The 12,060-nt window shown below is 43.8% G+C and overlaps 1 protein-coding gene across 2 annotated transcripts in view; it reads right to left on the reverse strand.

Annotated features, from left to right (window-relative positions):
• Positions 1-12,060, reverse strand: part of Jcad (junctional cadherin 5 associated) — a 51,594-nt gene that overhangs the window by 14,721 nt on the left and 24,813 nt on the right. For both annotated transcript variants that reach the window (XM_076872804.1, XM_076872805.1), the window contains one exon: positions 1,388-5,148. In XM_076872804.1, the coding sequence (XP_076728919.1) occupies positions 1,388-5,148 (3,761 nt within the window). The remainder of the gene's footprint in view (positions 1-1,387; positions 5,149-12,060) is intronic.

The raw sequence follows: 12,060 nt of genomic DNA on the forward strand, positions 1-12,060 counted from the left end.
GAAGACGACTGACTCAGGAAGTGGCAGCTCCCGACACTCCACTCATGGGCAGTTTCCCTTCACTATAAAAGGGTCTGGACTCAATGATTGGAAGTTCCTTCCAGACTGTGGTTTATGATGTGAACTTTCTGATATTTACTTCAACTACTTGTCTAGTCACTTCTAGGATATATGATGGATTAATTCCCAGTGTCTAAAGATAATTCCCAGAGATCCCAAGAATTTGCTGAGTCTGTTTTCGTCACAGATGAGATGGTGAAATCGAATTTATGAAAAAAAAAAAAAATCACTGTTACTGTTAATGGGAAACTTCCCAGTGACTCCATGAAACAGAGGGGGCCGCAAAAACACATTAAGGTAAGACAACAGAGAGGGTTCAAACGCCTAGCTGCAGAATGCCTCACATGAGATTTAGCAATGAAAACTTAGGGGACTTTAAGAAACAGAGCTGGTGGGTGGTTGTGTTTTGAATATGGTTTGTCCCCATCAAAACTCATGTTGGAGGCTAATCCCCAGTGTAAGGTACTGAAAAGCAGCAGGGCCTTTGAGAGGTGACTGCTTTTTGAGGGGAGTGATACAGAGAATGGGTCGGTTGTTTCCAGACCACGTTGTTACAGGTGAGCCTGGAACCTCCCCTCGCTCTGTCACATACGTGCACCTGCAGGTGCATCTGTTATGAGTAGCATGAGGCCGTGGTCAGGTACAGCTGCTCCATCTCAAACTTCTCAGCCTTCAGAATTCAGCCAAAGTACAACTTCTTTCTTTATAAATATCCTGGTCTCTGGTATTGTTACAGTAACAGAAAAGGACTTAAGACAGTGGGTGAATTCTAGGGGGGTGGGGTGCTGAGACACTGCAAACAGTGAATTTAGCCTACTAAATCTTGTATTGTTTCATAAAGGGTGAAAAAGTGGGAAGCAAAGAGTATTGGAAGGTACAAAGGTAGGACACAACCTAAAGGGACTGATGATCACATCAACCTGGTGTATCTTTTCATAACAGACACCAAAGTGCAGTGAAGAACACTTGGTGAGTGCCTGTTATTTTAGGAGGAGGTAAAATGCTGTGGTCTCCAAGGAAACTTATGAAGTTGCCTGGGATAATGGATGCTTTGTTGTTTCACCTCCTTATATTAAGTGGCCTGAAAAGTTGATTATATAGATAATTTTATACAGTTGTTTACATGGATAATTTCTATAAAAGATTCCGATTTCTAAGGAAAAGTTCTGGATAATTCTTTGAAAATGAACATTCTTTTGATGAAATGATCCACAGGGTCTACTTTCTTGGAATATGCAGATTTACAATATCGACAACCCTCTTTTTTAAAATCAATTTAGGATTTCAAATTAATAACAAACTCTGGCCCTCTTGCCTAACTTCTCACCTGGGCACCAGAAGCCTTGATCCACGTTCTTCCGCTCCCTCTGACCTGCCAGATGCCCATTTTCTTCCTGAGAGATGACATCCTTGGAGACAGAGGGCAGGTGCCCAGCTCTCCATGCTCGGTCCCCACTGCTCAGGGACACAGGTCCTCCTGGCTGCGAGGCCTGGCTCCCTGGGACATTCAGTTCCTCCGCCTCCTCTGCAGAGTCTATGTTCTTGAAGCTCAGGCACCTCATCCGAGACACGGAACTCACCTCTTTCATTCTTATCAAGCGGTCAGGGTCCGCCCTCCTCTGGGGGGATGCCAGTTTTTCTTGTAAACTTTCAATTGCTTTGGAAGGGTTTCTGAGCCTCTTTTCTGAGCCTGCCACATTTGGGGTCCTTTCTATAAAATGGAACAAAGTGGACCTAAAGGGTGGTTTTGACCCCACATCCTTTGGCTCAAAGGACTTGGACTCCAAATGGTTGGGCTGAGGCTCAGGGCTGGTGGGTTGACTGGTAAGGACCCCATCCACATTCAAGTGCTCACAAGTCTGGGGAGCCCTTTCCCCTACAAAGAGGGGGCTTTCTGTCCAGCCACACTTTCTCCTGCCATAGAAGGCATCAGTGGTAATCAGGGGTGCATCTGATGGCACTGAGCTGGGTAGAGACTTTTCCTTGGAGGATTCTGGGCTGCAGGCACTTGCATCAGACTTGGGTGGTTGGCTCTGTCCTGCTCTGGTGCCCCGCAGGAGAGACTCTACAGCCACCTCAATGCCCAGAATCCTTTCTGCCCTCTCCTGCAGGGACTCTTCTTGGGGGATTTCTATTGCTCTTCCTTTGCCCAAAGATCCGTCTAACTTACTGACATTCTGTTCTTGCCCCATTGTGAGCCCCACAGACCGTAAGTCTGGTGCTGAGAGGCCTCGATTTTTGACAGTAAGGGACAGTGGGACCTCTGTGCCCTTCTCTTTACCATCATTCTTCGGAGAGACCCCTTTGTTCAGCTGCACAGAACTTAGAACATTGGTGAGTTTCAGACTTTCTGGTGGCTCTTTAGATTCAGCCAGATAGGACAGAGGTGCTGGTTTTGTGTCACTTGGTCTTGAAGACATCATTCTTTTCACAGGACCTGGGCTGATTAGCAGCTCATTCATTCCATTTACAACCTTTTGGTGTTGCTTCTCTGTAAGTAGGCCTCCATCTGCCAACTGGAAAGGGCCAATTCTGCCATCTTCCACCTGCAGGGGGCCTGGGAATTGAGGACGGGCACAGGGGTGGCCAGGATTTGGTTCCTCGCTCCAGCTCTCAAATCTACTTATAATTCTTCCCAAATGAAACCCTGGATCCTCTGATGCCGACACCTCTGATGCCGACACCTCTGGCTGCTGCTCCTTGTTTTCGTGGAAGCCCTGGTTCCTCAGTCCGGAGTCAGCATAGTCTTCCTGCTGCTGTTCGGTCTCACTTTCCTCAAGGCTGCTGTTGTAGCTTTCTTCCTCTTCTTGAAGCTCCTTGTTGAAACTTTCTAACTGACTGATCAGATCCCAAGGTCGACGACTAACTGGTTTCAAGAGAAACTGACCAAATGGCTGTTTACTGTTGCAGGGGCCTGCCATGGGTTCCCCCTTCACCACCTCAGGCTTAGGTGCGGGGTGGGCTTCATGTTCTTGGACAACCACACAAGGCTGACTCTGGCCCACTTTTGGCACAGGTGCCTGATTCACAGATGAGGAAGTCCTTGAGAAAGCACTGTTGCTAGATGGGCTGAGGGACATTTGACCTTTTAGGTTATGAGCATCTGGGTTCTGCTTTTGGTCACCAGACACTAATGCTGTGTGCAAGAGAGCTCTGGAGGCAGGGGGTTCTATGGATTGGGGGGCTGGTGCTGTGTTACTCATCCCTCCCAGGTTTTCATCAGGAAGGAGCTGGGATCTTTGGGATTCTTCAGAGAAACTGGTTTGAGTTTGCTGATCTTTGTATTGATGCCCTGGCCATGGGCTAGAATACTTGAACTCTCTGTGTTTTGCAAGGTGGATAAATCTGAGGTCATGTGTTTGTCTGTCTTCTTCTGGTTCCCTCAGATCGTGTTTTGTGAACTCTGTTCTCCCGACCATGCTTCCTGTGAGAGCTTGCAGCTCCAGGTCAGTGGAAGACGTGCTCAACAGACTTTGTTCCTGCAGAGCTGTGCTCTTATCAACCCTGTGCTTTTTATCAGCACTCTGTTTTAAGTCATTGTTGTTCGTATCTATATCTGGCAGATGTGATTCTGATTTAACTGGGATGGAAACCAAACAAAATATGGTCTCGTTCATTTTTTTCTTTGAAGTTTTCTTGGTCTGAATCCCAGTTTCAAACTTTCTGAGTTTGGTTTGGATTTCCCAGGTACTTTCACTCTGTGGGTCTGGGGAGGAAACCTGGCCTTCCTCACGTCCATGCTGGCCTCCTCTTATGCCAGTCCACTGTTCTCTTACAACGCTGGGATCTCTCTGGTCAGAGAAGCTTCCATCTTCCCCACTCCCAGGGCGCTGGCCCCAGAGCCACCGGGGGCTGGGATCAGCAAAGGCCAGGCTCCTCTCATTCTCCGACAGGGGTATCGGGCCCTGTGCACTCACAAGGGCACCATCGCATTTCATTTTCCCATGAGCTGGCTCTTGGGCAGTAACGGGACCAGAGTGATATGGTCTATCATCAAGCTTCATTTCTTCACAGAAACCCATGGGTTTAGCTAGTTTAATATGTCGTATCCGTGGATCATCAAAGGGGATGTACTGAACAGAGCTTTCATGGGCAGTGACAGGACTGGGGAACCGAGGGAGCCCTCGAGGAGAGCCAGGGCTCATGCTGTACTCACTCCCTGTTCCAGCGACATCAGAAGGACGTGGACAACTGGCCCCAGGCTTCTCAGTCAGATGTGGCGGTTGACTGTGTTCACTACTCACATGTCTGGGTGCTGTATCTTCCAGGTAGGGGTTTGGGATATGCTGCGGGGGCGACCTGTATGAAGGCGGAGGCACATAAACTGGAGGCTCCAAGCCCGAGTCCGACATGCTGAGCTCATGCCTGGAGTCATTAGTTTTGGTCAGGTAGGAACCATGGGGATCCGTTTGCTGGCTGCCCTGAAAGTCGCTGTTCTCTCCTCTGGTCTGCTGGTGTGAGCCATACAATGGAGGCTTGAGGGGTCTCCCAAATTTAGGCCGGGAAAAAGGGGTCAGGGAGCCACCCTTCTCAGGGTTCCTTGTGGACTCCAAATGTGGCACACAATTTGGAGCATACGGTGATATCAAAGGAATATCTGGTACATGTCCATCACTTAACGGAATGGGAATTTCCACGCAGCTCAGGCTATCAGGGGAAAGGCCTCGAGGCAATGACCGGGATTTCTTTTTGTTCTGAGAAGTCAACACATGTTCACCTTGAATGAATGGGTACAGCTCTTGAAACAATTTCTCCCCATCACCATCAGACATCTGCTTCCCTAACTTCCTTGGCTGGTTCCAGCTTTCCAGGCTTACGTTTTGCCACTTGGCAGGACCCGACATCCTCAACTCTTCTTCCCAAACTGCCTTCTTCATCACGTCCTCTGTCCTTCCTCCGACTTCCCATGAACCCTCCCTCACGTGGATGGGCATACTGTGGGCTTGGGCCATTCCTCTGACCTCCAGGTCTTGCCGGTCTCTTGGACTCAGCAAGCTACTGACCTCCTGTCCTCCTCTTCTCCAATAGGCCTGGTTGTTACCGATCTGGGGCTGAGAGGACCATGCTAAGGTGGGTCGATTATAAAACCTACAAAAGAAACAAAGAGGCGTAGATGTTATACCGAGAAGAAACATGCCCTTCTCTGCTTCTGTGGCTGGTGTGAAATCAAACTTAAGTTAGTGCCTTTGAAAGATTGCTACCCAATCACAGTGTTTGCCAATTTTAAGGAAAACAAGTCCCATTGATCATAGGTGGAGGACAGCCACATATTTTGCCAGCAAAGGCTGAGGAGTGGCAGCAGCAGGCTGCCCAGAAGAACATAAAGAATGCTGGGTGTATGAGATATCAAGGCCTTTATGTTAAAACCCCCAAGGAACAAGGGCATGCCCTCAAGGTGTGGCCTTGGACAATCTGAGCACATTCCTGGCTAAATCCAGACTTACTGAGCAATCTCTGGGAACCTGCTTTTGATGATGCCACTCTACAGCAGTGATTCTTAATCTTCAGGGGGAGTGGGAATCACAGAAGGGTTGCTAAAACACTGGCTGCTGACTCCCTTCCCGTTTCTCATTCAGAGTAACTGGACAGGGCTGTAGGAATGTCTAACAAGGTTTGGGCAGGGGATGCTGCTGGTCCCAGGACTTTACTTGGCCAGTCAGTACGGTGTCAAAATGATTGTACATCTGAATCGGGAGGGATCTTACAAATCCCAGTGGCCAAGCAGTGTCCTAGATTCATCACATTGTAAATTTGAACATCAGGAGTGATCAGGCATCAGAATTCCTCCAGGTTTCCCCAGGTGTCCCTGGTATGAAGCTGAGACTGAATACCACAGGCATACTTCCCCTATGGTGAGGATCACCCAGTCATGCACAGCATAAGGTTAGTAAATGATATTCACATATCTGACAGTATTCTCGTAAGATTATAAATGGAACTGAAAAATCCCTACTACCTAGTAGTGCTGTAGCCACTGTAACGTTGCAGTGTAACACATTATTCACACGTATGGGGGGAGGCTGGTGTAAACACGCCTGTTGCATTGCCAGTCATATAAAATACAGCACATATAGTTATGTATAGTCATAATACTTGATAATAAATGACTATGCTATTGGTTTATTTATTTAGTACACAATATTTTTGTCATTCATTTAATTGTACTTCTTCTACTTCTTAAAAAAATCTATTGTAAAACAGTGGCAGCCTTGTACATTTAGCCTCTCTCTTAATTGCACCAAGAGGCCATATTGCATGATTGACCTATGCCACTGAGATTTGTACAAGGACAAAGTCACCTAAGTACAATTTCTCAGAATGTGGCTCTATCATTTGGTGACATGTGACTGTATATACATTACCAAATGTCAACCCACGAAAGTTCAAATTCAGTAGGTCTGGGTCTAGCCCAGGCATCTGTGTTCTGAACAAGCAGTCCAGGGGATTCTTATCCTTAAACTATTTGGGAAATACTGCTATGGCTGATTTTGAGATTGATCAGAGAAAGAGCAGGTGCAGATGGAGAGTGGGCTGTGTTTGTGGGAAATTTTGTCAGGCAGGAAATGGTAGTATCAAATGCAGGCTGCTCTCCACTACCTGATAGTACATACTGCTTTCCTAGTAAACCCTCAGAAAATACAGATGCCAGGACCCAACCCCAGACATTTGGATTTAATTGATCTTGTAAGGAGCCTGATAGCACTTTATTTCAAAATTTCTCCAGATGGTTCTAGCAGGCATCTACGGGTTTAGAATCACAGTTCTAATGCAACCAATGAAATTATCCGTGTAACACTGTTACACTGTGCACGAATATTATGATACCAACTACAAATGACCAGATAGTAGAAACATTAACTGGAAGGGAGCCTGGGGGACTCAACTATTTTGATTAACCATGCATGGGCTAAGCAGATGAGAATGTCAACTCTAAAACCATTTTTTGTAGATAATTAAAGTATTTTATATTCATTGTTGAAAATTAATGTTGGAACATAGAAAGTACAAAACAAACATTACTTGTAATCCTGCTATTCTCAGAGATAGTCACTTTAATATGTGTCTTCTAGTCTATATGTATATGAAAACATGGATTTTCAAACAGCCTCAGTATTCTAGGCATCTGGGCTCACAGGAATGTCTCCCATACCCATGCTACATACCACAGCTAACCCACAGTGGCTGCTTCATACCAGGTCCACATTGAGTGTTTTCTGTCCATTTATTCACTTAAACCTCACCAGCATCCCTCTGTGGTAGGAACAATTGTCATTGCCATTTTACAGAGGGGAAAACTGAGACTGGAAAATTGGGCACTTATACTATGCTGTGCATTGTGCTAAGCCTGTGCAATGACTTCTTCCATTTAAACTGTACAAACAAATGAATTTCATGATTGATTTTTCTATTTCTATAAGGAATGACATTGGGATTTTAATTGGAATTGCACTGAATCTGTATAGAGCTTTGGGTAGTATGGCCATTTTGACAATTTTGACAACATTAATTCTGTCTATCTAAGAGCATGAGAGATCTTTCCATTTTCTAAGGTCTTCTTCTATTTCTTTCTTTAGTGTTCTGTACTTTTCATTGTAGAGGTCTTTTGTTAAATTGTTAAATCATTTGTTAAATTGATTCCCAAGTTGTTTTTTTCCTTTGAGGCTATTTTGAATTTCTCTTTCAGAGGATTTATCAGTGATGTATAGAAATGCATTTGATTTATAGGTATTGATTTTATATCCTGCTGCTTTGCTGAATTCATTTATTAATTCTAGAAGTTTTCTGGTAGAGTTTTTTGGATCCTCTAGGTATAGAATCATGTTGTCAGCAAATAGGTTGAGTTCTGCTTTTCCTATCAGTATCCCTTTAATTTCTTTCGTCTGTCTAATTGCTCTGGCTAGAGTTACAAGAACTACATTGAATAGAAGTGGTGAAAGAGGGCATCCTTTCTTGTTCCAGTTTTTAAAGGGAATGCTTCCAATTTTTCTCCGTTTAGAATGATGTTGGCCTTGGGTTTAGCATAGATAGCTTTGACAATGTCAGGTATGTTCCTACTATCCCTAGTTTTTCTAGTGTCTTGAACAGGATCAGTGCTGTTTTTTGTCAAATGCTTTCTGTGCATCAATTGACATAAAGAATCATATGATTCTTATCTTTAAGTCTATTGATGTGATGGATTACATTTATTGATTTCCGTATGTTGCACCAACCCTGCATCCCTGGGATGGACTCCACTTGACCATGGTGCGCTATGCATATGTGGTACGACTCTATGTCATGTCCAGCCAATGAAAAGTTGTGCTCCATATGTGTATAATGAATCAAAAAGCTTTCTGCTGTCATGTATAAATGATTAGAACTAATAAAAATAAATTAATAAACTATATGACCACCTTTACTTCCCCCTGTGCCAGGTAAGGAAACTGAGGCACAGATATGCTAAACAACTCTCCTAAATTACATAATTTTTACAAAGCTGGGAAATAATTAACCACTATGTCTTTACTTTTTCAATGTAATGAAAACTTCTTCAAGTGCTTAATTACCATGGGTGAACAGTATTCCATCATACATACATACCACTGTACCAGTATGGATGTTTATGTAAATTCCATCTAAACACATTTTGAGAAACACTACTGTCCACAAACACTGAATGCAAGCCTCATAAGCTTAGAATAAATCCCTAGTTTTTTAAAAGGACTGAGTAGTCAAGAAGCACACTGTTGAGTTGACCTTACATAAACCACTTCAATGTAGAGTCCCTCCTGCCTTGTAGAGGACAGCTGGCTTTGTTGAACCTTCTCATCCCTACAGGGTATAATAGTTTTTCCTCTTGAATTAAGTGGAAATAACTTCTGATTATTTGAATTTGCATTTCTTTGATTACCAGAAGGTCAATTTTTTTCATGTGCTTAAGTGTCATAAAGTGATTTCTACAACATAGTCCACTTCTCGGCTGGTGGTAGGCCAAATGAAAACTACAGGGAACAGGGAGGGACTCAGAGCCATGCAGCAATGGCACCTAAAGGCCCAGGAATTGACTGGGCTAAGGGGAACCATTCCCAACACATAGATAGAAGGTTACAGCTCTGCAAGGAATGCCAATAAAAAATTATGTTATTATTAATATCATTCTTATTTTGGAATCACTTCTTTGCATTAAAAGATGAGGGTAACCCTGAGTCACTTGTTAAGTTCCACTTTTAGCAACTTAGTGATGGGTAGAAAACATCGGAAATCATTTTGAGGTAAAGCGTGTGGCCCTACGCAGCGCAGATGCTTCTGTACTTACTACTCATGTCAGTACAGGCTGTCAACACCAGGGTGGGAGGAGGTCACGATTTCATTGTTGCTTTTGTTGTCATCAGAATCGTGTTTGGAACAGTCTGGGTTTAGAATGCTTAGCAGGGCCATTCTGGGGTCCGGTATCATTTTGGAGGCTACCGCTCCTTGCACACCTACTCACTCTGAGAGCTGCAGTTTCTTCTCCTAGAGACTCCTGCATGATCGCCCATCCATAGCATGAGAAAAACCTTAGAAGATAAACCACTTACAAGTCTTTAGTACCAGGCTAGTACTGAAAAGGTATTGCTCAGTGGTAGAGAGCTTTAAGCATGTGTAAGGCCCTGGGTTCCATCCCGAGCACAGGGGTGGAGCAGGGAGGAGTCTTCAGTACACACTGGCTACAGGGTATCAGACTCTATAGAATTCAGGGGCAAGACTTAAAAACTGCAACTTAATAAGACATTGCCATTGTCACAGCTTCAACTGTGAGAGTACACAATAATTCATGGGGTATGTGGGGAATGCTTGGCAGCAAAACTATCTACTTTGTTCTACTCTTAAGCTGATCTCATAAGTGGGCTTCATACACCCAAGGCTTTATTAAACATTATTCTTATTCCTTACCCTTATAAACATTTTCAGGAGTGCTCAACTTTATAATCTGGCTCTTTTTCTCAATTGATATTCTGGATTCACAGTGAACATATGTTGTGCTCAGAGAGGTAGCTGAAATCCCAAGGGGTTACTGGTATAGGTACATGCCCACGCACAATCAGATGATGTATAAAATACAACATAAATGGGACAAGATTATAAATAGACTGCCTTTCTATAGATGTTAATGTGGTTAGAATTTCCTCTCCATACAAATGTTATCACCTTAACTTTGTCAAAACTAATCAAAATGGCTAAGTATTCTGGGTTAAAATTTTTCCTATTTGCATAATACAGCAAAATCCCAATTTAAGAAAAAAAGGATCATCTGGGAAATTTTAAATAACCTACGTTAAAATATAGTAGTTCATTAGCATAGAAAACTATAAAGCATTTATTGAACAAACATCTATTCTGTACCTGTTCTAAGCCAGGCTCTGACAGGCACACATGGACTCCACGTGGTGAGAGTTCAGGAAAATTTCTCTTTCAGACCAGTTATCACATGTAGATATTCTACCAGCTGAGATAAACAGCACCCCTTACCATACCACATATGCACTTCCCCATGCGACTTCAAAGCCAAGAATGTTTTCTAATACCTTTAAGAAGATAAGGTGAGATCAAACTCCTTTTTTTGAAAAAATGATTTACATTTAGCAAACATTAACAATAGGATATTTTGCATAAACATACTGGACACATTGATATGGGGTGGGAAAAAGATAAGGCAGCGAACTGGAATATGAAGGGCCAAATGAGTTGTGCTTACAAGTTCAATGGGACAAGCAGAATCTTCACAGAGAATTCCCTGGAGAAAGGCAGAGGGAAAGGCAAGCTCCACATCATATCCCAGAAGACACAGATGAGGTCAACAAAATAACTGACAAAAAAAAACTGCTTGGAAAATATTTGAAATATGAACATATGAAAAATGACACGTCTAAAGAAAAATTAGCAAATGTACTCATTGTATGTATAAGAGCAAATAAAAAGAAAAATGAGAAATTTCTGTTAGTTCATATGACTCATTTCCAACCACAGTGGAAAATACTTTGCTCTTTTTGTTTTCTTTTTTTGTGTGATGTTGAGGATTGAACCCAGGACCTTGCAAGAGCTAAGCAAGCACTCTCCCACTGAGTTACACCCCAGCCCTGCCCTGCTTATAGAACGGCATTATTGAGATGACTTTTAACCATTGTTTCTGTGCTTTAAAAAGATTATCTTCTCAGCAGACTCCAGGGTCCTCATGAGCTGTACCAACTTGTGACTTCTGGGCATGCGACAGCCTAGAACTGTGCCAGGCAGCCAAGGGGCAAGGGATAGATGTGGAGAGGCTTGCTGCCTATCTGACTGAACTAGGAACTCTGTGGGAAATGAAACACAGGCACTGAAGTTACTTCTCCCACCTCCAGGAACACAACCCTACCTCCCATGGGTGGCCCTCACAGTCCAATCGGGGTAATGGACAGAGAGGCTCCATTAAATTAATGTGGGTCCTAGTCCAGTGATTTCTCTCTGGTGCCCCAGTCTGCAGTCTAGCAGATGCCTGCTGCTAGAACACCTTCAAGCTCTAATGTCATGTACTGGGGACCAGCGGACTGCTGCTGTACTTTGCTTCAGTGGCATTCAAAAGCCACTCCCCTTCTAGTGGGGTCAGTTGTTCTTACCCAGCTAAACAAGTTTACAGGTAGTGCAACCTCCTCCAAGAAGAAGGCTTCCTCTCTAGGTTGACATGGCAGAAGGAACTGTGGGCATCTCCTTAGACTGACCCATTCTCACCAGCCAAGATTAGGTGCTCAACACGCTTCCATAGATTCTGCCATCTCTCCCTACAAAGTTCTCTCTGGTTGCCTGGAAGCCTGCAATTCCACTTCTCACTGTGCAGTGGGGTATTCAATGTACCATAATGTACAAATAACCCTCTGACACAAGGATAGCACATGGGCTACTTTTGGAAATGGGAAACAGGAGGTCAGGAGAAGATTAAGAATGAAGTGCAGAGGTTAGCATAAATTACACATCAGTCATAAGAGGAAGCTGCTCAGAAACTTAATG

The sequence above is a fragment of the Callospermophilus lateralis genome, chromosome 13, assembly GCF_048772815.1.
Source record: "Callospermophilus lateralis isolate mCalLat2 chromosome 13, mCalLat2.hap1, whole genome shotgun sequence".
NCBI classification, from domain to species: Eukaryota; Metazoa; Chordata; class Mammalia; order Rodentia; family Sciuridae; genus Callospermophilus; species Callospermophilus lateralis.